Source organism: Hylobates moloch, unplaced genomic scaffold, assembly GCF_009828535.3.
Source record: "Hylobates moloch isolate HMO894 unplaced genomic scaffold, HMol_V3 SCAFFOLD_5, whole genome shotgun sequence".
Classification (NCBI taxonomy): domain Eukaryota; kingdom Metazoa; phylum Chordata; class Mammalia; order Primates; family Hylobatidae; genus Hylobates; species Hylobates moloch.
The window spans coordinates 150,182,821-150,210,590 of NW_026652280.1; the positions used below are offsets into that span (position 1 = coordinate 150,182,821).

The 27,770-nt window shown below is 35.4% G+C and overlaps 2 protein-coding genes across 3 annotated transcripts in view; one reads left to right on the forward strand and one right to left on the reverse strand.

Annotated features, from left to right (window-relative positions):
• The first annotated feature begins 10 nt into the window (after positions 1-10).
• On the forward strand, positions 11-12,965 carry ASB17 (ankyrin repeat and SOCS box containing 17). Of its 2 annotated transcripts, XM_058439877.1 has the most exons (4): positions 11-291; positions 436-525; positions 10,048-10,327; positions 12,680-12,965. In XM_058439877.1, the coding sequence occupies exons 1-4, from the start codon at positions 125-127 to the stop codon at positions 12,884-12,886; spliced, it is 744 nt and encodes a 247-aa protein (XP_058295860.1). In that variant the 5' UTR covers positions 11-124; the 3' UTR covers positions 12,887-12,965. The 2 variants fall into 2 exon arrangements, with proteins under 2 accessions (XP_058295860.1, XP_032007879.1); XM_032151988.2 differs by having other exon boundaries at positions 11-525.
• A 5,609-nt stretch (positions 12,966-18,574) lies between these two features.
• MSH4 (mutS homolog 4) overlaps positions 18,575-27,770 on the reverse strand; it is a 130,323-nt gene continuing 121,127 nt past the window's right edge. The window contains exon 20 of the mRNA XM_032155555.2: positions 18,575-19,121. Coding sequence (XP_032011446.1) covers positions 18,930-19,121 — 192 coding nt within the window. The 3' untranslated portion in view covers positions 18,575-18,929. The remainder of the gene's footprint in view (positions 19,122-27,770) is intronic.

The window sequence follows — 27,770 nt, forward strand, 5'->3', positions numbered from 1 at the left end:
GGTTACAGCTTAAAGGGCACTTCTGTTTGTGGAGTAAAGCCTGCCACATTGTCAAAATATGTAACTGGAGGGTTACAGTATGCTTACCTCTGATTTTATTTCTACACTGCTGCTATAACTAACAATGAGTAAGTCTACTAAATTATGTCGTAAGACTTCTTGTCCAAGAAGCAATATATTCTGCAATCTCCTTGACAAAATTGTTAAAAGACCCTCCCTACAATTTCTGGGTCAGTGGGGATATCACTGTTATGAACCAAGGATTTACAGATCACTGGCAAAAATTCTGAGGTATGTGGACTTGGATGGTTTTGACGCACTCCTCACAGATTACATTGCATTTGTGGAAAAATCAGGATACCGTTTTGAAGTAAGTTTTAACCTCGACTTTACTGAAATATGTGTGAATACAATTCTGTACTGGGTTTTTGCCAGAAAAGGTAATCCTGACTTTGTGGAATTGCTTCTCAAGAAGACAAAAGACTATGTTCAAGACAGAAGTTGTAACCTGGCGCTGATATGGAGGTAATAATTTCATATGTTTTCACTATAGAACAAGAAAATTTATCTTTAGGAGAGTAGAGTGCTTCTTTTTTCTAAAACTAACATGTATAGTGGCTATACATGAAGTAAGGAATTCTCACCTAATTGCTTGACCAGTTGTTCACTCCTTCACTCTTTTATTATGTATTCCATTTTTATTTATATGTAAATTATTATGTACCAATAAATCATTAGTGATTCCGCTCTACACAGCTTACATGTTAGTGCTAAACAACATGTTTCTCTAACTAAACAAAGACACTATGTTGTGTAATACTATGATATCCTATTTCTGAGAATCCTGAGGTTTTATATTTATATATGTTTATAAGCTGACTTTCAAAGTACAATTGGGAATATGCACACATCTTCACATAGTAATACTTATTAAACACAATAGCTCCCTATTTGTGTGTTAAACATTGATAAATTGGACTCCAAATTCTCCAAATTTGAGCACAATGAAGGTCAAGTACCTGATGCTATCGATAATAGAACCAAATTTTTATAGTGTTCACATGTCAATCTACCTAATGCATACTACTGAGGATCTTATGGAAAAATCTCCAATGTATCCTCTTTGTAGAGCCCGTAATACAGATTTTAAAGTTACCTAGTTTGCACTAACTTTAATTTATTCTTTGGTTTTAGATATTCGTCTGAATAAAACATTCATGTGTTCATTCAGCAAAATATTAATCACATTGCTATGTATGCAACTCTGTACTAGGTGCAATATAAATGCATGTATGCAATGAAAAACAAAATGGACAAGATCAGTTAAAGACTAAACCAATTTAGGTTCTGCCTAAAGCAGAGTTTTTCTTGATTGTGCATCCTATGGTATTGGAGATCCACTGGATTTCATTACTTAATGATTACTAAAGTACATGAACTGATAGCTGTAGTTTGGAAACAACAGTAAACAAAACTACCAAATAGTACTTTGTGTTTTAAGTAACCATTATATTTGTAACTACAGCAGAGATCAGCAAATCTTCTAAAGCTGACTGTCACTAGCTGGGCTAAGTAGTGCCTGTCTATAGCCCTGGAAGGTCCATGGGAAAGAAAAGTTGAGTCAAACAGAGGGAGAGAGAATAAATTTTTAAAAATTAAAAATGGAAGCAGAGAGGAGAAAGCTGGAAGGAAAATGAAACAGAGAAACACAGTGGAACGTGATAGAGTGCCATTAACAACTGTCTTAAGACAGGTTTAAAATTAATAAATTTCAACTTAGATGCATCCACAAGGTAAAACCCATTACAGGCCAGTTCTACTGATCGCAACATCATTTGGACCTCTCAGAATCATAGAATTTTAAATTTGTATGGAGCCTAAGAATTCATTAGCAGACCTTTACCCTGGTCAGCAACTGGTTGATGCTCACTGGTCTCTTCTTAAACAATTCTAGTAGTAGTGAGTTAACTATTGCCTTAGGTAAACCGTTCCTTTGCCTTGGGGTCCTTGTTTTTCCTAGTGTTTTATATATATATATATATATACACACACATATTTATTTATATATTTATATTTATATTTATATATAGTTATATATACATGTTATATATATGTTTTGTATATATAACTAAATATAAATATAACTAGTTATATAAATATATAAATATAATTAGTCATATAATAGTTATATAACTAAATATAACTAGTTATATATAACTAAATATTTGAACATATATAATATATAAACATATAGTCACATGACTTTAAATATGATGTATATGCCAATGACTCTCAAATCTTTATCCCCAGTGTTGACTTTGCCTCTGAGCTCTGAACTCCTTCTATATTTAGTTAATTGACATTGCCAGATGGCATTTCAAACTGAACAGAAACAAAGCAGAATACTGATCTAACTCACCCCCCTCTCTGCCAACCTTCTCCTTCCCCAGAATTCTCCCCAACCGCCGATTAACAGCACCTGTTTCTCTACCATGTGGCTCAAGGCAGAAATCTAGGATTTATTCTTGATTCTTTCCTTTGCTTCAACACATCAGTAAGTCCTGTTATCTCCAAAACATATCCCAATCATTTCTATTTCTTTTCATCTCCTTTCATCTCTTCCGTTTCAAATCTAGGTGAACTCACCATCACCTCTTGCATAGAAAACTGCAATAGACTCAAAGAGTCATCCAGCTTCCACTCTTCCTTCTCAACTCCTATAACCTGTTATTGACTCAGAAGCCTGAGTGACCTTTTAAAAATACAAAATGGCTCATATCAGCCATAGTTAAAATCCTCCAGTTTTTCCACTACAGTGATTTTATACAAGGGGTATAAATTTCAAAAAATATCCCTTTTTTAAAAACCCTATGTGAAGCCGGGCACGGTGGCTCACGCCTGTAATCCCAGCACTTTGGAAGGCTGAGGCGGGCGGATCACGAGGTCAGGAGATCGAGACCACGGTGAAACCCCGTCTCTACTAAAAATACAAAAAAAAAAAAAAAAATAGCTGGGCGCAGTGGCAGGCGCCTGTAGTCCCAGCTACTCGGGAGGCTGAGGCAGGAGAACGGCATGAACCCGGAAGGCAGAGCTTGCAGTGAGCCGAGATCGCGCCGCTGCACTCCAGCCTGGGCGACAGAGCGAGACTCCGTCTCAAAAAAATAAATAAATAAAATAAAAAATAAATAAATAAAAATAAAAACTCTACATGAAAGGTCCCTCTGTATTTCTCCCAGACCCAATCTTGTATTACTCTCCCTTTTGAACACTATATTCCAGCCACAAAGACCTTTCTGTTTCTTGAACATCTTCAAGTTCATTCCTGCCATAAGGCCTCATAATACTGTTCCCTCTGCCTGAAAATCTATTCACTTGGACCTTCCTCCTCATCAGCTAGGTCACAGTATAAATACCATCTTCTCAAAGAGGCCTTTTCTACTCACACAGTCTAAAGAAGCCACTCAGTCATTACAGTATTGTACTTTAATTCTCTGCACCTGCTGATCACTGACCTGTTTATTTACTGTTGTTCCTTTTTCATTGGTTTGCTCACTATCTATCCTCACAGATAGAGTGTGTAGAACTATGACAGATACATAGCAGCTGCTCAGTCAAGATTTTGTTGAATGAGTAAGTGAATTTTGAAGTAGCTTTATTTGATTCTTCTTTCCTGTACTGCACTGAAGTCTTGCATTTCTCCAACCCTGCCCAAGTAGCTATAAAGATCAGTCTGCTCTCTTTTCTACAAGAAAACTTCTCAAATATTTTAACACATCTATTATGTCCTCATAATGAATACCCCAAGTTTCCTATATTATCTGTTGTTCTTTACTTCAACAACATCATTCTTTGGTCATCCTCCCTTGTTTACACTCTAATTTGATAATTTCCCTATTATATCTCCCTGGAGGAGAGGAGATAGAATTAATGAGAGGAAGAAACTTAAGTTTGTTCATTTTCACCACAAACCTGCAAAAAACATCTAAATGCCACAGTGTGACAGATTGTAGGTGGCTAAAGGGAGAAGATGTCATTCCATTCAAATAACAATAAAAAATATTAAGTATTTCCTAAGTGCCAGACGCTATGTTATTTATTGGGGATACAAAAACAAAGTAGACATATTTCCGGATTTTAGAGAGCTCATATACTAGTAAGTGAGGCATAAATGTAAACAGCAATTATAGCCACACTCTATGTACAAAAATAGAAGCATGTACAGGTACAGAGAGCAGAGAAGGAAATTGTTAACACCATTAGGGAGGAGTAGGTATCTGAGAAGGCTCAATAGAATAGGTGATGTCTTAAACTGATTTTTAAAAGATAACAAAGAGTTTCTTCTTTCTTTCCCTTGAAGACACGTAATCTAGATAGAAGGAGGATGACTGAAACTAAGGGAGATACAAACAACATTGTTGTATCCAATGACTACAAGCAGTTTAGTAATAGCTAGAGAGTGAGATAGGAATCATGTAGTAAGAGAAATGAAGACTGGAATTGAAAGAATGAAGGACTTTGTAGGCCAGAGTGAGGAACATGAAATTTACACCATGGGTAATGCCTGGCCAGTGAAGGTCAACTTGTAGAATTAAAAAGATTCATCAGCCCCATTTGAAGATTGGATTTTGGGAAAACAGGCTGCAGCTAGGGCAGGGAAACCAGTTAGTAGACTACTCAAGCACTGCAAGTACAATGTTCTATGTAGGAAGAGTTGAGGGAAAGTGATCTAATTTTTTTAAAGGGGGTTGGTTAGAGAAGATCCCTGAGGCTGAATTTGCATAGCATGCACAGTATATGTACTTAGTTTACGTGTGTATTTATAATAGTTTTGAGGGGAATACTAATTCTGCTCTACCAACATGCCTCTCAACCTCTGGTCGCCCTTTGATACTACAACTGTCCAGGTAAATTATGAGAACTTAAACTAAAACGGTAGCAGTGGGAGAAAGGAGAGAGATTTTTAGACAGAATTACAAGACATGGTAAGTGATCAGAATTGGAGGATCTAAGAGAAGAAAGAGTTAATCTTCAGATTTCTAAATTTTGAGAGTGGATGAAAGTTGTATTAGTCTCCTGTTGCTGCTGCAACAAATTGCCACAAACTTAGGGGCTTAAAACAACACAAATTTATAGTTTAGTTCTTACAGTTCTGGAGTTCAAAAGTCCAAAATAACTCTTATAGAGCTAAATCAAATTGTTAGTAGGTCCAGTCCCTTACAGAGGCTCTAGGGAAGAATCTGTTTTCTTGCCTTTGCCAGCTTTCAGAGGCCATCTACATTCCTTGGCTGATAGCCTCTTCATCTTCAAAGCTGGCACTGTAATATCATCATATGTTATTCATTGACTCTGCTTCCAACATTCTCTGCACTTATAAGGACTCTTGGAATTACACTGGGCACACCTAGTTAATTTCCCACCTCAAGATCTTAATCACATCCGCAAAATCCTATTTGCCATACTGAGGGGCCATTATTCAGCCCACCAAAATGGTCATACCACAAACTTATCAAGATAAAATATTTTTAAAAATCTATAAAATCAGTTTTGGACATATGAGTTTGCACTGCCTAATGGATATCGAGGTAGAAATGTGCAGTATGTGGCTAGATAAACAGTGCCGTCCTTAATGTTTCCCTTACAGCTCACATCTATGTTGGGATATCTGTTGGTTCTACCTGCAAATAATATACAGCATCTGGCTGTCTCCACTACTATGTTCCAAGCTAAGTGATTTCCTTCCTTCTATAACAAATTCTCCACAAAGGGCAGATCACATTACTCTTCTACTCAAAACCTCCAATGGCTTGTCCTTTTGGTTTAGAGTAAAAGGTGAAGTTCTTACAGTGATCCATAAGGCTCTAAATAATGTGGCATCCCATTACCTCTGTCTTCTTTCAGCCACACTGGTTCCCTTATTCTTCCTTCATCACTCCAGGCACAGTCTCCCACCATAGGGCCCTGAAATATCCAAATGGTTAACTTCCGCACCTCCTTCTGGTCTTTGTTCAAATGTCATCTTTCAGTAATGTACTCTTCCATCATCTCATTTAATATTTAAAAATGCCCTGACCGTACCAGCCCACAGCATATCCATACTTCTTATTCTGTTCTACTTATTCTTTTTTCCAAGCACTCATCACCTTCTAACATAAAATTTGCTTGTTTACTATGTTCATCCTATATTGTTGTTAATCGTTCACTATAATATAAGCAAGATAGTAGGGATCTTTATTTTGTTTCCTGATATATCCCAAACACCTAAAACAGTTCCTGGCATATAGTATGTGTTCAATATTTGTTGAAATAAATAAATGGAAAGGAATTGAAGTTATGGTCATAAATGAAATTGCCTGGGAATAGTCAAATAAAATTGGTCTAAAGGCCATGCATACTTACTTAGATGTTGAGGGCAGAGGAAGAGGAGCCAGTGAAAGACAGTTGAGGAGAAATAGCCAAAGAGATAAATGGGTAACTTGGAGACACTAGCCCAACTGAGTAAAAGGAAAACATAGTTTTAAGAAAGTCAACTGTGTGAAATATCACACATGTAAAATTATTCTGGAGAAGCATCTATCAAAATTTTCAGCTAGAAATTGAAGGAGAATGAGAAGGGAAAAAAATTAGAAATAATTATAGCTAAAAAACTGAATCATTCTCTGCATGTCTATATGGAAATATTATGCCCCATTTCATAAGCATTATGACAGGTTTTCAGATACCAAGAGTTCAGTTCATTAACCTCACATTTAAAAACTAATTCTTGCTTTGCTTGCTGCACTTCATCCATATAAGTACTGCTATAATTAACTGTCAGTGCAGATTAAGCAAATTCTGGTTTACAGTAACATACTCTTTAAACATGAGGATTAATTATATGTGATTTGGGTACAGATTAGACTTTTAAATCTCATTTTAAACCTATTTGAGTTTTAGTCATGTTTTCAACATTTTTCAGTATTCATTCAGTATCTTCTAAACGTAATGTCAATCTTAATATCTTAGAATCAACTAATATCTCTAAACCTTAATAATGACCACTTATGGTATATTTTGCCCCCCTGAGTCTCCAGAATTCCCATACTTATAAGGTTCTTAAGTCAAATATTTTCTTAAGAACAAGCAAGATGAATACATTAAGTTGCCTTTGAAAAGTTTAAGTGATTATGCATCAACAAAAATCTTGTTAGGCCTGAAAGCTACAGGATAAATTCAAGGAATTTTTTACTATCACATATATATAGTCAAAATTTTCAGTAAAAAAAAGTTCAATTAACAAATATTTGAGTGCGTAATATGGACCAAACATTGTTCTAGGCACTTAAATATGTAGTAGTGAACTAAGATGAAATTACTGTCTTTTAGGAGCTTCTACTTTTGTAGATTGTTTTGCTTATCCATTTATTTTGAAGAAGAGAAAATGAAAGTTTAGAGGTGTTAAATAAGATTTCCAAAAGATACAAATTTAATGTAGGTAGGTACAAAGTGCCCTGAGGAGTATGAGATATATCAGAGTAATCAAAGAAGACTTCACAAAACAGTTTATTAGACAAGGTCTCATAAAGATGAGTTAGACTTATTGCAGAATTGAAAAAAAAAAAAAAAGGCGGGGGAGAAGAACACATACAAAGTAAAGAAATGTGAAAGACCTGGATGCAGTGGCGCTTTGGGAAACTGCATACCAATGATAGGTAATGTAGAAAGATGAGTAGTTTAGAAGTTCTCCATGCGTTGGAAGTATTTGTAAAAAAGATAAGATGCCCAGGACATTATTGGTCTGGAGATGATTCCACGAGAGAGACAGGAAATAATACATATACATATTCATATGTATACACATACATATATATCCTTTCTCTTTCTATATGTGTATGTGTGTGTATATATATACGTATACGTATGTATAGTGCCAGTGACAGAGTTATGACAAAAACCTACATCTTGATTTCTAAAATGCTACTTTGAACTACAATTCACTATTTTTTAAATTACAAAACCCTGGCATTTCAGAGTTTGGTGAAGCTTTGCAGATAAACTAGTTGGTCCAGTGACTTTCCAACTATACTTTTTGGAGACCTGAACAAGGATCCAGTAGGGGGTAAGGGCTCTAGGACTTCAACCAGAAAAACTCTTTTTTCTTAGTTTTGTCAGATTCTTCAAAAACAGTTTGAAAAAAGCTCATCTATCACAAAACATTTATCTTCCATAGCTAGTTCTGCTATAGCAATCCTCCAATGCTGGTTTATGCTTGTGCCTAAAACATTCTTTCGAATCTTCTTATTGGAAAACATCTACTAATCTTTCAAATTTTAGTTTCTGGATAACCTATAGGAAATGACTATTTCAGATAGAGTTAAGTACCCCTCCTCAGTGCTTCTATAGTACCCTGAGCATGCTTCTATCATTGCGATTATCACCTTGTATTATATTTACACAATTTCTTGTGTTTTCCTTACTAGATTATAATAGTCAAGAACTGTATCTTTCATCTCTGTGTATCTACTCCTCAGTATACTCCAGGCAAGCAAGCATTAAATAAATTAGGTAATGAAGGAATGAGCAGATGAGTACATAAATGCTTGTGGAAACCGATGTAAAGAGGCCAACTTGCCCAAGATCACACAGCCAATTCAAAGAGCTGAAACTTAGAACCTAGAACACTTGTCCCTATTGTTTATACCATTATACCATGCTGCCTCCCATTTTACCTAAGTACTATATATGCAATCTTAAAGTTCCCCTTTTTGCATAAGACTTTCCTTGCTCTGAGTAGTTGCCTAAAACCAGTATTTATGCTTTGTGTGTTGTCCTGCAGTATTTTATTAGGCCAGTCAAGAGAATTCCACAGACAAAAATCATTAATAAAATTTCTCTTTCATTAGCCTAAAAACCACATTACTTGGCAAATTATGGCTTGCTAATATAAAATCCCCTGTGGTCAAGGACACCACAACAATATTTACTCTGACCAAAATAACAGCATAAAAGTCTATTAAATGAAACAACTGCAAGAAGTATATACCATTTAAAAAAATAAAGTTTTCATTTCTGTCATAAGGGAAGAGAAATTTTTAAGTCTAGCCATCATGTGACGCTCTAGGGAAAACAAGATTTCCCTAGATTTCAAAATTTTACTCAAGAAGAAAAATTCTGCCCTTGAGGGACCTGATACGGTTCTCACTATAATTTACATTTCCTAAGCCCAACCAACTCTAATTTTATTAAAGTTAAAAACATAGAATTAAGATAGTTGTATTTATTCCTTTCCTAATCTCCAAACTCAATTCAAGCTCATGTCTGGTACATGATCAGGAAGAACAAAAACAAAAAGATATGCAAATGATCACATAATTCTTTCTATCAATAAAGTTAAATCAAAAAGTTCTGTCCTCGTTTTCCATTTTATTTTTTCCAGAGCTACATCAGTTTTGTAATACTGTCCTAAGCAGTACAGATTTCTCAACTAGAATTGCTATGACTAAAAGTAAACACTTTACATATATTATAAATTGGTTTTGTTTATTTTTACAACGTAAATGGGGTTTAAGTGTTTGGTAGGAGTTTTCTTTTAACCTTCAGTTTAGTCTAGATTCATAGAGTGGAAAACTCCTTTTAAGAAATACATAGGCTGGGTGCAGTGGCTCATGCCTGTAATCCCAGCACTCTGAGAGGCTGAGGCAGGTGGATCACCTGAGGTTGGGAATTTGAGACCAGACTGACCAACATGGAGAAACCCCTTCTCTACTAAAAATACAAAATTAGCCAGGTGTGGTGGCACATGCCTGTAATCCCAGCTACTCGGGAGGCTGAGGCAGGAGAATCACTTGAACCCAGGAGGCAGAGGTCGCGGTGAGCAGAGATCGTGCCATTGTACTCCAGCCTGAGCAACAAGAGGGAAACTCCATCTCAAAAAAAGAAAAAGAAACATATAAAGTTACATTTAAGACATTTAACATTTAAACTATCATTTTCCCATTACTAGCAAGATAGAGTGTTTCTCACATTTCTTAATTCTATATCCAATGAGTTTTTGTTTTGTTTAATTCACAGAACTTTCACACCAGTATACTGTCCAAGCCCATTAAGTGGCATCACACCTCTCTTTTATGTAGCTCAGACAAGACAGTCTAATATCTTCAAAATACTACTGCAATATGGAATCTTAGAAAGAGAAAAAAAACCTATCAACATTGTCTTAACAATAATACTCTACCCTTCGAGAATAAGAGTAATGGTTGATCGTGAATTGGCTGACATCCATGAAGATGCCAAAACATGTTTGGTACTATGTTCCAGAGTGCTTTCTGTCATTTCAGTCAAGGAAATAAAGGTAAGAAAACTACTTTAAAAAAAAAATGGGCTCAAATATTAGTGAATCTTAAGATTCAACTGTAAAGGAAAGAATACAGTTAATTTTTAATTTATAGAATATATCCAGTGACAGATCATTGAGTATATGCCTATTAATAAAAATAATAGGGAAAATCTCAAACAGTCCTTTACGTCTTATGTTTTTAGAAATATGAAAGAATTTTAATTTATATGTATAGTTCATTTTAGTATTAAGTAGATATATATTATATCCTAATTATATTTTTAAAACTATTTAAGATGTCTCTGTCCTTTAAAAAAAATCAAAAAATTTAACAGACTTCCTTTCCAACAGAATATTTCAAAATGAGGGTTACATTTCTCCCCACAAATACAATCATATGTCAAAAAACAGATTTTTTCCATTCAAGTTCTCAAAGCAAAGTCAAGCATTATAAAAATATAAATAAAGGCTTAAAATATTTGTTCAAGTGAAAATATCTATCCCTCAGAAATGTGGAGACCTTCTTAATAAAGTTTCTGGAATAAATCAAATTTAGAGAAAACAATTAACAGCATATAGGGTACCCTGTCAAAATGAACTGCAAGTGTCAGCATCAAATTGAATCATGCCCATTAGTAGCAAGAAATAAGTCCGTTTAATAGAAAGCTACCTCTATAAATTTAAAACAATCAAATTAACAAGGAATCCAGTAGTTCCCCTAATCTTTAAGGGTGTGACTTCAGAAATAAACTCATAAGAGATACAACTCTACTGTTTTTTTTTTCTTTAATGCCTCAGCAGTGAATATGAATGCCTGAGCCAACTGTAAGCAAAGCAAATTTATCAAATTATTTTGGCAGCCCATTTTTAAAACAAAAATTTTTTTTTGCATTTTCAGAAACTTGCTTGTCCCTGGTCCAGTATTAATTCTGCATAATTGTTACAGAACATATCAATTCTCAACCAGTTCCATGAATGCTATTCCTGAGATACAACACTAGTAGAAAAACACTAGGACAGGCCGGGCGTAGTGGCTCACGCCTGTAATCCCAGCACTTTGGGAGGCCGAGGTGGGCGGATCACCAGGTCAGGAGATCGAGACCATCCTGGTTAACACGGTGAAACCCCATCTCTACTAAAAATACAAAAAATTAGCTGGGCACGGTGGCGGGCGCCTGTAGTCCCAGCTACTGGGGAGGCTGAGGCAGGAGAATGGCGTGAACCCGGGAGGCGGAGCTTGCAGTGAGCAGAGATCGCACCACTGTACTCCGGCCTGGGCGACAGAGCGAGACTCCGTCTCAAAAAAAAAAAAAAAATTAAAGCACTGGGAGTGAGTTGACCAAAATCATCTGCCTAAGTGGCAGAAAATTTATAGCTGGGTTCCAACCAATTGCAGTTTAATAAAGTAAAATAGCATTGAGCAAGAAGATAAAGAATAGCATTAAAACTGCTTAAAGAACACTTTAAATACCTCTGTTCTGCATTTCCACACTTCCCAGTAGTTTTCCCTATCACAGCACATATTTTATTGTAAATATATGTTTAGATATTTCTACCTCTGCACCATGAGTCTCGTAGGCACAGAGGCTGTGTCTATTTTACCTACCCTAGCAAATTATCCCAAGCACCTGTCACAATGCTAAGCATATATTCTTTAATAGTTAAATAATTGAATAATGAATGCATCATAGATGTAATAGATAAACAATAGTGTCATGTAGCCTGTGGAGTATATGTTCTAGTGGAGAATATTTCTGTAATACAGCAATGTTTTTTCCTAAGTCAATCTATTAACATTTGACCCGTAAGATTAAATATTTTAAAAGATGCCTTTCTAAACCTTTAAAAGACATCTTTTCATTTGGACAGGCCTCCTGTCAGGCCTTCTTGTGTATGAAGCTTTACTCTACAATGGTTGATATCACCTGGGAAACTTTTAGGACTTACCTTGTCTGTGTCCAACCCCAGACCAGTTGAATCAGAATTTGTGGAGTAGGGCCTGAGCACTGATATTTTTTATGGTCTCCCAGATAATTCTATATAGGTAAGTTGACCGTAACTACTCTTCAGGAAGAAGTAGATAAAATAAAAGTACAATCCAACTAAAATTAAAAACTTGTTCAGATTCATAGTTGTAAAAAAATGTTGCCTTGTGTCCTTAGACATACAGATTATTTGAAGTTTATCCTTGTGAAAAAAAATGGGAATAAAATACTTGCCTCAAGTAAAAATGCTTTGGAAAAAGTTATAAAGGTTTTATAGATTTATGGTCTATTTTCTAAATTTAAATTAAAAATAAGTTTTAATAATTTGGACTAATCCAAATTACAAAACATTACAAAAGTAAAATATTTTGTTTTTATTCAGACACACCTGAGTTTAGGAAGACGTCCAATTATTTCAAATTGGTTTGATTACATTCCTTCAACAAGATACAAAGATCCATGTGAACTATTACATCTTTGCAGACTAACCATCAGGAATCAACTATTAACCAACAATATGCTCCCAGACGGAATATTTTCCCTTCTAATTCCTGCTCGTCTACAAAACTATCTGAATTTAGAAATCTAACATATGTCAATGTCCTATGTTCCTTAACAATGCTTACCAATGTATGGCTTAGAAGTTAATAAAAATTAACTTCATCTAAGTTTTTATTGCATTAAACATTCATTTAGAAAATATATTTTCAAACAACATCTTAATTGGATCACTTTTTAATCAATACGTGACTCTGCCGATTACCTTCTATACAATGGAATAAATTATATGCATTTTACACAAAGAGAAATGAACTATTTTCATCCAAATTACATCAAAATGAAAATATCAGTTCAATCTGTATGTTCTTTCATCAGGAAGAAACTTACCTAAAAAAATAGAGTTTTCTCAGACAATTTTTTGGCTATTTTCTAAGTACTAGACTTTTTTCTCTACAACTATATGCAAACATGAGACTTGGAAGACAGTTCTCTATGGATCTCTCTCGTGTTTTTCCCGTCATGAGCAGAGGCACTAATTTCCATTGATTATGGGCTAGCTTTTCAAGAATGTTTGTATAGTGAGCAGTTTGGGAGATAGAGATAGTGTCTTCCTTTGGAGCAGAGAGCAGGTTTGTTTATTGTCTAGTAACGTCTTTCTCAGGCAAAGGTTGAGCAAGTTTGCCTGAAACTCATTATAAAAGATTGGAATTTCCCAAGCTCAGAGCTCCTCAGCTGTGACACAAATCTACTGTGTCCACATCTACTTGGACCACTCCATATCTTGGAGGGTGGATCTAAGTGGAATCGACACAAGCATGAATCTTATGCTACTTGCTAATGCCATTAGTAATAAAGTCCTTTGTTTCTAACCCAGGAGTCTCTTGTCTTCTGACAGTAAGCATGAAGCTATGGCAGGCTAAACTGCTTGCTTGCAATTAGGGTAAAAATGTCAGACTCTTCACAGTTCTTGACAATGAGCACCTGTTCCCATCTTATCACCATATATTTTAGGGCCTGTCTTAGTAAATTATGGCAGACAGTAGCAGTTCCCACTGTCCACTCACAGTCTGAGTACTATCAAAGTGTGACAATTCATAGAAAGAGTGTTCACTCTGGTTCTGTACTAACATAAACTGTGTGAATATTATTATTACGGTGTCAAAAGAACAGAATGTAAATAGTAAAGAAGCAAAGACATGGAGCAATATAACCAGATTTCTTGCTTTTTCATTCCCTCTACTTTCATTTAGGTGAAGTAAAAATACATTATAGGATTGAATTATAGAAATGCTTACTTATACACTTTATTAAAATGTTTAATTATAACAGCATATTTTAAGCTCATAAATATAGAGGTACATATTATAGACAGGCTATTCATATGAATATTTCCTTTACTAGAAACATGTAAATAGTTATATATTTTGGTTAAAAATAAGTTAATATAAAGAAAGCCTAAAAGCTACCTTTAGTCTAGCACATAAAGAAACACTAGATTGGTGATCCAGATGAAGTGATTTGTCTGGCCAAATACCTCGCAAATCTTTTGACATTTATTCTCTAATTTTCATCCTTTTCTTCCATCATTCTCTTCATATGTCTTCAACTCTAAGAAAGATTAACAAATTTGGTCTAGTCTTCACTTTTATTGACTGTGGCTCATACCTATTCTAAAGGGTGGGCAATAAGCAGCATCTAAGTTTCAGGAACTTCTTCCTACTAGAATTCTGATTACTTCCATATTTCTCAACATGATAAATCCATCACCACCCAGAATCTTACTGAACTCTTCCCGTCTCTATTAGTTTCCTAGAGTCGCCATAACAAAGTGCCACACACTGGGTACTTTATTTCTCATCTCACAGTTGTGAATCCTATAAGTCCAAAATCAAGGTGTCACCAGGGCCCTCCTCCCTCTGAAGCTTTTACAAGAATTCTTCCTTACCTCATTCTAGCTTCTGGTGGTTTCCTTTCCTTGGCTTGTAGCTGCACTACTTCAATCCTTTGTCTTTATATGGTGTTCCCCTCTGTCTTCATGTGGTCTTATAAAGACAGCTGTCATATCTTATCTGATTACATTTGCAGTAATCTTATTTCCAAACAACATCACATTCTGAGGTACTGAGGGTTAGCACTCGAACATATCTTTTTTGTTGTTTTCACATTTAAAACATTTTTTGTGATTTAAGTTCAGGGGTACATGTGCAAGATGTGCAGGATTGTTACACAGGTAAATGTGTGCCATGGTGGTTTGCTGCACAGGTCATCCCATCAGCTAGGTATTCAGACCAGCATCCATTAGCTGTTCTTGCTGATGCTCTCCCTCTTCCATCTCCACCCTCTGCCAGGCCCTGGTGTGTGTTGTTCCCCTCCATGTGTCCATGTGTTCTCATCATTTAGCTCCCAGTATAAGTGAGAACATGCGGTGTTTGGTTTTCTGTTCCTGCATTAATTTGCTGAGGATAATGACCTCTAGCTCCAACCATATTCCCTCAAAAGACATGATATCTTTCAAATCAATGTCTTCTCTCCCTCATCAGCCACTCTGCCCACTCAACTCTTCTTTCCTCCCACACGCATCTGTCCTGTTCCCATCACTTCTACTTTTAACCCTCATCAACTCTACTAAAATAGTCTCTTAAACTATTTGGACTCCTTGACTCTGGTTTCAACTGCCCATTTCAAAGTCATTCATGCTAACACCCAGATGATCTTATTAACATGCAAATCTAATTACCTTATACCACCATCACTACTACCACCAACCCTTGCCAATCCCCCAAGGGCAAACATGCCTTAAAACTCTACAGTGGTTTATAGGAGAAACTGATAGAAAGCACCCAGCTTCACTCTCTCATATGCACTGTATCCTCTAGCTAAACTAAGCTGCTTACTGTTTCACATATCTTTACTTACACATATGCTGATCTATCCAAAATGCCTTTTCCTTCCTAAAAACCCAATATATTTTATCCTTTAAATTCCCTTTGACTGACAAAGGTTACATACTCTTGGTTCCATTGCCTTAAACATTCCTCTATTATGGCACTTATCACATGGTGCTCCAATCCTAATATATGTGTTTTTTTCTCTTTATTACACCCAAGGTTCTCAAGTCAAATGCCCTATCTCTTGTACCTCTAACAGCTAATATGTTGCCTGGTCCATAGAAAATATTTATTGAATTAGATTTGTTTTATAGCTTTCTGAAAGTAATACTTACTCTAAAACTTTTGCTTGAAGGAACAGATTTTAAAATGTGCTATCAGAGAGGCTAAAAGCAGTTAAAAATAGAAAAAAGAGAAATAAAACCACTTCTGGCTAAAAAACTATCAGAATAGCTTTAAAATTTGTTTAAAAAGCATTACTCACTGCACACCTATTAAAGTGGCTCAACTGAAAAAAGAAAAGAAAGCTGACAATACCAAGTACTAGTGAACATGAGGAGCAACTGGAACTCACACATAGCTGATGAGAATGAAAAGTGGTATAGTCACTCTGGAAAAGTCTGGCAGCTTCTTATGAAATAAAACATACACTTAACATATGACACAGCTACTTTGCTCCTATTTGATCTAGATAAATGAAAACTTACACTCCCCAAAAACCCTGTATAGGAAGGTTTATGGTAGCTTTATTCATAATCACTAAGAACTAAAAACCCAAATGTCCCTCAATGAATGAAAGGACAACAAACTCCGGCACATATAAACAATGAAATACTTGTCAGCAATAAAAAGGCACAGCAACATGTATAAATTTTAAACGCATTATGCAAAAAAAGCCAGTCTCAAAAGGTTACACGCTATATGGATTCCCTTTGCTAGACATTCTGGGAAAAAACAAAACTATAGGGAAAGAAAACAGGCCTGTGATTGCTGGGTTTAAGGGTCAGGGAAAGATTTGACTACAAAGGAACAGCATTAAGGAAGTCTTTTGGAATGATGGGACTGTTCTGTATCCTGATTTTGCTGGTGGTTATGTGAATCCATAAATGTACTAAAATTCATAGGACTGTACACCAAAAAAATTAACTTTATCGAATGTAAATGTAAAAATAAACGCATTACTTCCTAGGCATGAGAATAAGCTGTTTCTTCTCCACCCCCACCCCCCATATTTTACCCCTAAACTTGAAAAAGACTATCTTATGTAGGATTTTATTCTATGAGGAGAAAGGTGGAACAGGCTAAAATAATGGCTTTGTGGTGGAAATTAAAGGAGTTTGCTAACACATTATGGGCATTTACCTTGAAAGACTGGATTATGAGATAATGATCTATAATATTAGAAAAAGGCAAAGGCAAAGAGGAACAAAAGAGTAGAGCAAATAGATCTTAAAATTAAGAAATGGATTGTCTCCCTAGTATTCACCTTCATTCTATAGTACCATGACATAATAATTATATCTTTATTTGATTTGGTTTTTTGTATGTTTCTGCTACACACAAGATGGTTTAAGAAAAAGTAATTTAATTTTAAGAAGATATAAACCTGTTTTTATTTCAGTATCTCAATTCTAAAATAAAAGGCATTAATCATTTGGCTGCGGTTTTTGCATCAAAAGCTTTAATTGATGAAAAATTTCTTAAAAGTCGGGTGGAATATAACATTGAGGTTAAATCTAAAAAGAAGTTAATGTATTTGAGGAAATGATATTCAGCATATTTGATATGTTGCACTCGTCTCTGCTTGCCTGTTTTTTTCCCCACTGCCTATTCCCTTTCTACCTTTTATTGCTTTCCTCTCTTTTTTTCCTGCCACCCCAAACAATCTGCCATGCCCTTTTCCTCCTCAGTGTCTTCTTGAAATTTGCCACAAGCCTAAATTACCTAACTGCCTTTAGAAATGACCACATAAGGCCAGGCGCAGTGGCTCACATCTGTAATCCCAGCACTTTGGGAGGCCGAGGCAGGCGGATCACCTGAGGTCAGGAGTTCGAGACTAGCCTGGCCAACATTATGAAACCCTGTCTCTACCAAAAATACAAAAATTAGCCAGGTGTGGTGGTGGGCGCTTGTAGTCCCAGCGACTCAGGAGGCTAAGGCAGTAGAATCACTTGAAGCTGGGAACGGAGGTTGCAGGGAGTCGATATCGCGCCATTGCACTCCAGTCTGGGGGACAAGAGCGAGACTCTGTCTCAAAAAGAAAAAATATAAAGAAAAAGAAATGACCACACAAAATGGAATTCATTTCAGAGGCTGTGAATTAAAACATGGCTAATAGTCAAATATAAATATTGTGATATTTTTTCTAAAACATGACAATAGGGAATATAAGTAATCTAACAAGACATTTAATATATATTGAATTGAATGTAAAACAAAAAATAATCTACATTTACTTTTCCAAAATAATACGTGTATCATTTAAATTATAACTTTTTCAATATACTTGGCTACTAATATTTACTTAGAATGCTGAGAGTTTAATAAAATCAGCAAACATTAATATTAAATGTTATAGAATAAAATATGGCCCTAAGTGGTCTGTGAATAATATTGGGGGGTCAAATTATTATGAATACTGTAGCTTACTAAATAAATGTTTCAAATGTATACCTTGAATTCCAGACACTTAGTTGCCCAAGAAAAGAATAACTTGTCTATGTTAGGCCTTTATGCTGAGATTACTCACTTAGCAGCGTGATTCCAAAATAACTCTGATGAACTTCAGAACCCTCCAGTGTTGGAATGTGGGGGTACTGATTAATAAACTGTTGAGTTATAGGGCATTATTACTTCAGAATAGAATGTAAAAGAAAAGCTCAAAAAAGTTTCCAGACCTAAAAAGAAAGGTGTTTATTAAACTAGGGTATTTACAATAATATTTTAAACTATAACTTGTAAGTATAAATGAACTTAGGTCTTCATAATGCGAATTTTTGTGAGAAAAAAGTGGTGTATTGTATTTTTTCCTAACATAAAAACCATTCCTTTAAGTAGTTCTCATTTGTTAAGTTATAATAAATATTTTTCACATAGAATATATAGATGACAATTGTGATGTTAATATAATGTAATTTTCAATTAAAATATGAAATTTGACAAATATTATTTTCCTTATCTCTAAAGGGAAAAATAAATTCTAGGTTCCTTGAATTAAGATATATTATTACATTAGAATTGTTATTATTCTTCAGTCTTTCCTGGAACTTGTTCAGTCCTGGGAAAATCTTCTTTGTACTTTTTCTTGAGGTTACTTAAATATATTCGTAAACTGTCTGGATCCAATTGAGAGTTTCGAGCAGTTTGAACAAGCCTAGTGGCTAGATAGTACACAGCTCTCTGTCTTTCCATCTCAGGGGAACTCCTTTGGTTTTGCTGTCATTGAAAAAAAAAAATCTATATATACTAATACTATAATTTTTATTTAAACCACACATTGGCAATATTCTATCTCCTTCCATAGACATATGGAACTCAAGGGTTAACTAATTCCTTTGAATAAATCAGTTTCCTCCAACAAGGAAAGAATATACAAGAAGAAATAAAAGAAATATTGTATTTGAAAGAACATAATTTCTTCTGAGTATTTGCTACTTTATCACAGATCTTATGTTCTTGAACATCACTTTTCAACGAAAAAAATTATGCTAAATAGGTCAGATTTCTCAACATAATACCAAAAAGTAATAGAAAATCCACCAGAGATAGGTTCTACAAACACTTTCTCATTAAAAAGGTATGGGAAAACAGCATTGTTCATTGCTATGTGGTAATATACTTTTAAATGATGCCAAAGAGTACTACTCTGCTATCTCCTACTTTAATTCCCCAACAGATAAACTGGTACACAGAATGGGTCATCAGAAAATTGCTTGCCCCTAAAGAGAGTACATATATAGAAACTGCTGGAGTCTAAAATACTGCCTGAGGGGTAAATTACATTTTAAAAATAAATAATATGAATAGCTATTTAAAATTATGCCTTAATTTTTAATAAACTAAACTTCGGGATACCCAAGAAATAATATTAAAACAGGAATGTAGAAGTCGTTTAGATGCTTGGTCTTGAATAGAACTTCAGGACTACAAATACACCTAGAAAATTCTTATTTCACCTCTTTGGCTGAACTAGATAGAGGAATCAGCATTTTTAATCTTAACTTTTCATGGAAAGTCTTAGTGAGTTTCCCTGAAATATAATCCCTTCAACTCATAATAGCAAGCAACTCCAGATTTTTTTTAACTTTTCACTATAGGAAAAATGAGTAAGATTTTATGAGGTAGAATAAGATTATCATATATTCACCCATCTATCTATTTGGTACACAGATCAATTATCAATTAGTCTATTATTTTTAAAAAGTTATTGAATATCTACTATCATCTATGTTCCAGGCCTCTAAGCTTACGTTTATATATCTATGGGGGATACAAAAATGTAAACCTCACATGATAACAGAACTCAAGGAGCTTACAGTCTTAATGGTTAAAAAAACAAAAGGCTTGTTTATAAGCAACTGATTATGATAATCATGAAAAGTCCCATAAAACAGCCATAAAATACTCAGAGGAAGGGAAACTCACTTCCAGCTCAGGCCAAGAAAAGCTTGAATAGGATGGAGTATTGAAATTAATCCTGATAGATAAAAGAGCCTAGAAGAGAGGGTATTCCATAGAGGAAACAGTTAGAGCAGGTACATTTGAAAGCATGGTACACAATCAGGCCAATATGATGAAATGGCAAGTAATTTAATGTAGTAATGACAGTAATTTAATTTACAAGATTGAAATTGCAGAAATGTAGATTATGTGAAACTAAGTGATATTATGTAAGGTTGGTGTAGAAAACAAAGGAAAATCATAAAGCAGAAGCCAACAAGCTTTACAGTCACGTAAAGACTGGTTAAGAAGGCAAATCTCTGAGCCACAGGAGATCCTTGACAATCTAGTATGGTACCCTATATCTCAGGCAATTCTAATGCAGGTAATTCTAAAATATATTTTGAGAATTACAGAGGACTTTTTACACTAGACAAAGGAGTTCAACTTTACTTTGTAATAAATCATTAAAAGTTTCTGAGTAGGCAAACTACATAATACAAACTATGCATTAGGAGACAATCTGGTAGAAGTGTATATAAATAGATTGAAAAAGAGAGAGAACTTACTGCATAGTCCTAGTGACAGGTGATTAAGAGGAAGGATCCATATATGACTTTGGTGGGTCACTGGGAGACTTAAAGGTGAAGAGATGAGATTTTTTTTAGAAGATGATAAATTTAACTTTGGCTTTTAAACATAGATTATGTAGGAGAAATATGGAGAAAAATATATAGATTCAGAGTTGAACAGAAATGATGATGGATGCTGTGAGAAAAGATGAGATCACCAAGTGCAGATTTTAAAAAGAAAAGAAACAAGGGCAAAAATCTTAGAAACTTTTATATTTAGTAAGTGGAATAAGAAAAAGTAATGATGATGGCTGGGTGCGGTGGTTCATGCCTGTAATCCCAGCACTTTGGGAGGAAGAGGCGGGTGGAATGCTTGAGCCCAGGAGTTTGTTAAAAACCAGCCTGGACAACATAGTGAGACCTTGTTTCAAAAAATAAAAGAAAGAAAAGAAAAGAAAAGAAAAGAAAAGAAAAAGTACTAGTGAAGAAGGGACTGAAGAAGCAATCAAACAGGTAGGAGAATGAAAACATCCAGGAGAGAATAATTCCACATAGCCAAGAAAGGGCAGAATTAAGAAAAGAGAAAACAAGGGTAGTGTCAAGTGCCATAGAGAGATCATGGAAGATCAGAAGTGAAAAGAAGGACAAAGGATTTTATAATCAGTTGGTATTTGAGAGAAAACTTTGGGGAGAGTGATGACAATAAGACTCAGTTTAAACATGAGAAATGAAAGAAGCAAGCATAGGTTACTTTTGATAAGTTTGCAGTAAAAAGAAAATGAAATAATAGTTTGAAAAGTAGAGTAAACAGGCAGAATTTTAGGGGAGAAATCTAAGCATACTCATAGAAAAAAGAAAAGTCTGTGATGAAAATATTAAAGATGCAAAAGAGAATAAAGGGAACTGAGAAGTAATAATACCTTAGTGGAGTTTTTTTTAAATGGTAGGAAAGTTAACCTTCTGTCTGAAAGTCTCTTCCTCTGAGATAAGATGCAAGAGACATGGAAGAAAAACAGAAATATTCAAAACAAAATTTTGAAGGAGGGAAGGTTCAAGAACTCATCAAGATGACCTCAAATCTGTTAAAAAGTAGTAGGCAGATTATCTGTAGGAAGTGAAGTGATTGAGAGTTCAGGAAGAGTGAAACTGTTTCAAAAGAGTTATCATAAAAGAAGCTAAATAATAAATAAAAAGAAAAAAATACAATTCTCATCACATACCATGGCCTGTCGGCGGGGGGAGGGGGTGGGGGGCAAAGGGAGGGATAGCATTAGGACAAATATCTAATGCATGCGGGACTTAAAACCTAGATGACGGGTTGATGGGTGCAGCAAACCACCATGGCACATGTATACCTATGTAACAAACCTGCACATTCTGCACGTGTATCCCAGCACTTACAGTATATACTAAAAAAAAAACAAACAAAAAAACAATTCTGGATATCAACAAAATGGCAGAGTAGAAGCAATCTGCCTTTGCTCTCCCCACAGAGAACCAAAAGCAAATAGCCGGAGCACAGATTAACACCAGCAACATCTTAGAAGCCAAATCTGAGGCTGAAATGATAGTTGGGAGACAGAGCAGTGAAAAACTCTGAGCAGACAATAAAAAGAAAGTTCTCTATCTGCAATGCCCCTGCCCCAATCTGCCAGGCGTCACGCACAGAAAATTCCTCCCAGTCTCATTTGTTCTACTCTGGAAAAAGATTGAGGTGGATAGCCAGCTTCCCCACCATCCTGGGTTCCCTTGCAGAAAAATCATTCCTGCCTAAACCCACAGGAAGCACCACTAGTGCCTGGAGGGAGAAAACTGCCTGAGGGCAGCTAGAGACAAAGAGGGGAGTGGAATTAGAAACTCCAGCCTGTAAAACTACTCTTCATTTCAGTCAAAGAAGACACCAAATCAGTGTGGCTGTTCAACAGCACCATGCTAGAGGAAGCAGATGCCACAGGTCATCTGGGTATAAACCCCTAGCCAGCCTTTCCACACAGCTGAGGTATCCCCTCTAAGAACCCTACCATCTGAGATGGGCAGTACTGCAAACATTTGCCAGAGCTGAGGAAATTCTGGGCTTAAGGTGCCATCTAGTGCTGAAAATGAGGCAGCAATCTAGGATTAAGGGGAATCACATACAATTGCAAAGAACTTCTAAGCAAACATACAACCTAGAAAGTCCAACAAGCGAGACAGTGAAGATAAACTGATCCTTCATTGCAAAAACATAGATATATGTCCACAAGGAACAACAGCAAACAGGAAACTACGACTTCTCCAAACGAACAAAGCAAGGAGCTGGTGATCAACATCGTGGTGAGATGGTGATACGTGAGCTCTCAGATCAAGAATTCAAAATAGCAGTTTTAAGAAAATTCATGAACTCCAAAACAGCACAGAAAAAGCAACTGATAAATTTATCAGAGAAATTTAATAAAGAGATTAAAGTTTTGCCGGGCACATTGGCTCACACCTGTAATCCCAATACTTTGGAAGGCCAAGGTGGGCAGATCATTTGAGGTCAGGAGTTTGAGACCAGCCTGGCCAACATGGTGAAACCCCATCTCTACTAAAAATACAAAAGTTATCCAGGCATGGTGGTGCATGCCTGTAATCCCAGCTACACAGGATGCTGAGGCAGCAGAATTGCTTGAACCCAGGAGGCGGAGGTTGCAGTGAGCTGAGATCGCAACACTGCACTCCAGCCTGGGTGACAGAGCCAGACTCTGTCTCACAAAAAAAAAAAAAAAAAAAAAAAAACCGATGAAAGTTTTAAAAAATCAAATGGCAAACGGATTTGAAACCCTGGAACTGAGAAATACATTTGTTGAACTTAAAAAAAGTACAGAGGCTCTCCAAAAAAGAAACAGATCAAGCAGAAGAAAGAATCAGTGAGATTAGCCAGGCAATGTGGCTCATGCCTATAATACCAGCACTTTGGGAGACTGAGGCAGGCAGATCACTTAAGCCTAGGAGTTAGAGACCAGCCTGGCCAACATGGTGAAACCCCGTCTCACTAAAAAAATTAGCCAGGCATGGTGGCACATGCCTGTAATTCCAGCTACTTGGGTAGCTGAGGCATGAGAAATACTTGAATCCAAGAAGAGGAGGTTGCAGTAAGCCAAGATATAGTCAGAGGGAAAAAAAACAGAATGAAAGGAATAAAGAGAGGCTGAAAGATATATATATATATACACACCTTGAAGGAACAAATGTAAGATTCACTGGTGTTCAAGAGAGAATTGAGAAAGAGCAAAGAGTAGAATGTCTATTTAAAGAAATAATAATGGAAAACCTACTAAACCTAGAGAAATATGTTAATATCTAGGTACAAGAGGTCACAGAACACCAAATATATTCATCCCAAATAAGACAAGCCAAATGATATAATAATCAAACTCTCAAAGGTCAAGTATAAAGAGAATCCTAAAAGCAGCAACAGAAAAGAAGCAAATAACATATAAAGCAGCTCCAATTCATCTGGCAACAGACTTCTCAACAAAAACCATATAGATCAGGAGGGAGTGGAATAACAGATTCAAAGTGCTGAAGGGAAAAAAACTGCAAACTGAGAATACTATACCTAGCAAAACTTTCCTTCAAACATGAAGGAGAGAAAAAGTCTTTTCCAGACAAACAAAAGCTGAGGAAATGCATAATTACTAGACCCATATTATAAGAAATGTTAACGGGAGCTCTTAAATCTGAAAGGAAAGAATGCTAACATGCAAAAGACAAACAAACAAACTTGAAGTTTAAGTGTAAGTACATAAATTCAGAATACTCTAATACTATAAATGTGATGTGTAATCTACTCATATCTCTAACATAAAGACTATAAGACACATTTATTAGCTGGGCGTGGTGTCGGTCACCTGTAGTCCCAGCTACTCAGGAGGCTGAGGCAGAAGAATGGTGTGAACCTGGGAGGCGGAGCTTGCAGTGAGCCGAGATCGCGCCACTGCACTCCAGCCTGGGCGACAGAGTGAGACTCAATCTCAAAAAAAAAAAAAAAAAAAAAAGACACATTTATAAAAATAGTAACTACAGAAACCTGTAAAGAAATAGACAATATAAGAAGGTGTAAATTGAGACAAGAAAAAATCAAAATGTCAGGGGAATGAAGTTAAAGTACAGAGTGTTTCAGTTTTTCCATTGTTTGTTACTTTTCTTCTTTCTATGGTCAAAACTAAGTAGTTATCTGTTTAAAATGTGTTATAGCCATAAAATATTTTATAAGCCTCATGATAATCATAAATTAAAAACCTATAATATATATTAAAAATATAAAGCAATGAATTAAAACATACTACCAGAAAAAAATACTTAATCAAAAAGGAAGAAAGAAAGAGAGCATTTACAAAACAACCAGATAACAAGTAACAAAATGGTAGCAGTAAGTCTTTATCAGTAATAGTATTGAATGTAAATGTCCTAAATTCTCCAATTAAAAGACATAAGAGTGCCTAAATGGATTAAAAAAACAAGACCTAAAAAAACAGGAGTTCAAGACCAGCATGGACAACATGGTGAAACTCCATCTCTACTAGAAATACAAAAATTAGCTGGGTGTGCAGGTGGGTGCCTGTAATCCCAGCTACTTGGGGGGCTGAGGCAGAAGAATCGCTTGAACCTGGGAGGTGGAGGTTGCAGTGAACTGAGATCAAGCCACTGTACTCCAGCCTGGGTGACAGAGCAAAACTCTGCCTCAAAAAAAAAAAATAATAAAATAAGACCTAACTATATCATGTTAACTAGAAACTCACTTCACCTACAAAGTCATACTAGACTAAAAGTAAAGGGATGGAAGAAGATATTCCAGATAAATAAAAACCAAAAAAGAGCAGGAGTAGCTATGTTTATATCAGATAAGACAGACTTCAAGTCAAAGACTGTAAAAAGAGACAAAGAATGTTATTCTATAATAATAAAGGGGTCAATTCAGCAAGAGGACATAACAATTATAAATATATATTCACCCAACACTGGACCATCCAAATATATAAAGCAAAAATTCATAGATATAAAGAGAGATATAGACTGCAATACAATACTAGTAGAGGGGTCTTCAACATTCCATTCTCAGTAATGGCCAGATCATCCAAACAGAAAATCAACAATTAAACACTGAAATTAAACTACACTCTAGACTGCTTGGACCTCACTGACATTGGCAGAACATTTCATCCAACTGCTGCAGAAAACAAATTCTTCTCATCATCACATGAAACATTCTCCAGGATAAACATTCTCCAGGATAAACATTAGGCCACAAAACAAGTGTCAATAAATTCAAGAATGTCGAAATCCTATGAAGTATATTTTATTCCACAATGGAATAAAACTAGAAATCAATAACAGAATGAACTTTTGGAAACTATATATATAAACACATGGAAAATAAACAACATGCCCCTGAACAATCAATGGGTCAATAAAGATATTAAAAAGAAAAATTTAAAAATTCTTCAAAAAAATACACGACATACTAAAATCTATGACCTACAGCAACATATTGCTAAGAGAAACGTTTATAGCAATAAACACCTACAACAAAAAAGTAGAAACGTTAAAAAAAAAAAAACCTAACATGGTACTTCTCAAAGCTAGGAAAGCAAAAACAAGCCAAACCTAAAATTGGTAGAAGAAAAGAAATAATAGAGATCAAAGCAGAAATAAATGAAGTTGAAACTAAAATAAATACAAAAGACAAACAAATCTTTAGCTAGACCAACTAAAAAGAGAGAAGATCCAAATAAAATCAGAAATGAAAAAGGAGACATAACAGTTGATACCACAGAAATACAAAGGATCATTAGAGACTATTGTAAACAACTATATGCCAACAAACTGGAAAACCTAAAAGAAAGAAAGAAATTCCTGGAGACATACAACTTACCAAGATTGAAGCATGAAGAAATAGAAAACAAGAATAGACCTATAATGAATAATGAGATTGAAGTAATAATGAAAAATCTCCCATCAAAGAAAACTCAACAATATAGGGAGAACTGTATCTCTGCAAAAACAATAAATAAATAAAAATTAGCCAGATGTGGTGGTGTGTACCTGTGGTCTCAGCTATTTGGGAGGCTGAGGTAAGAGGATTGCTTGAGCCAGGAGGTCAAGTAAGCAGTGGGCTGGGATTGCGCCACCACACTCCAGTCTAGGCAACAGAGCAAGATCCTGTCACAAAAAAAAAAAAAAAAAAAGAAAAGAAAAGAAAGAAAAAGAAAAAGAGAAGAAAAGCCAGTACCTGATGACTTCACTGCTGAATTATACCAGATATTTTTAAAGAAGAATGAACAGCAAGTCTACTCAAATTATTTCAATTAATTACAGAGGAGGGAATACTTCCAAACTCATTCTATGAGGCTAGTATTACCCTGATATCAAAACCAGACTATGAAACAACAAATAAAGAAAACTACAGGCCAATATTCCTTCTAAACATAAATTAAGAACTCAACAAAATACTAGCAAACCAAATACAACAACACACTGAAAAGATCATTCACCATGATTACACAGAATTCATCCCAGGGATGCCAGAATGATATAACATATGCAAATCAATAAATATGATATGTCATATTAACAGAATCAAGGACAAAAACCATGTGATCATTTCAATAGATGCCAAAAAAGCATTTGACAAAATTCAACATTCCTTTATGACAAAAACTCTCAACAAACTGGGTGTAGAAGGAACACACCTCAAAACAATAAGGGACATACATTACAAACCCACAACTAAATAATACTATGGGAGTAAAAATTGCAAGTCTTTCTTCTAACTTCTGGAACAAAACAAGGACACCCACTTTCACCAATTTTATTCAACATAGTACTGGAT

Bases quoted from the DNA above. Each gene is read 5' to 3' on its own strand.
- ASB17 (XM_032151988.2), top strand. From the start codon at position 125: ATGAGTAAGTCTACTAAATTATGTCGTAAGACTTCTTGTCCAAGAAGC. The intron at 526-10,047 runs GTAATAATTTCA...TTTAATTCACAG, and splicing joins AACCTGGCGCTGATATGGAG to AACTTTCACACCAGTATACT. The intron at 10,328-12,679 runs GTAAGAAAACTA...GTTTTTATTCAG, and splicing joins TTTCAGTCAAGGAAATAAAG to ACACACCTGAGTTTAGGAAG.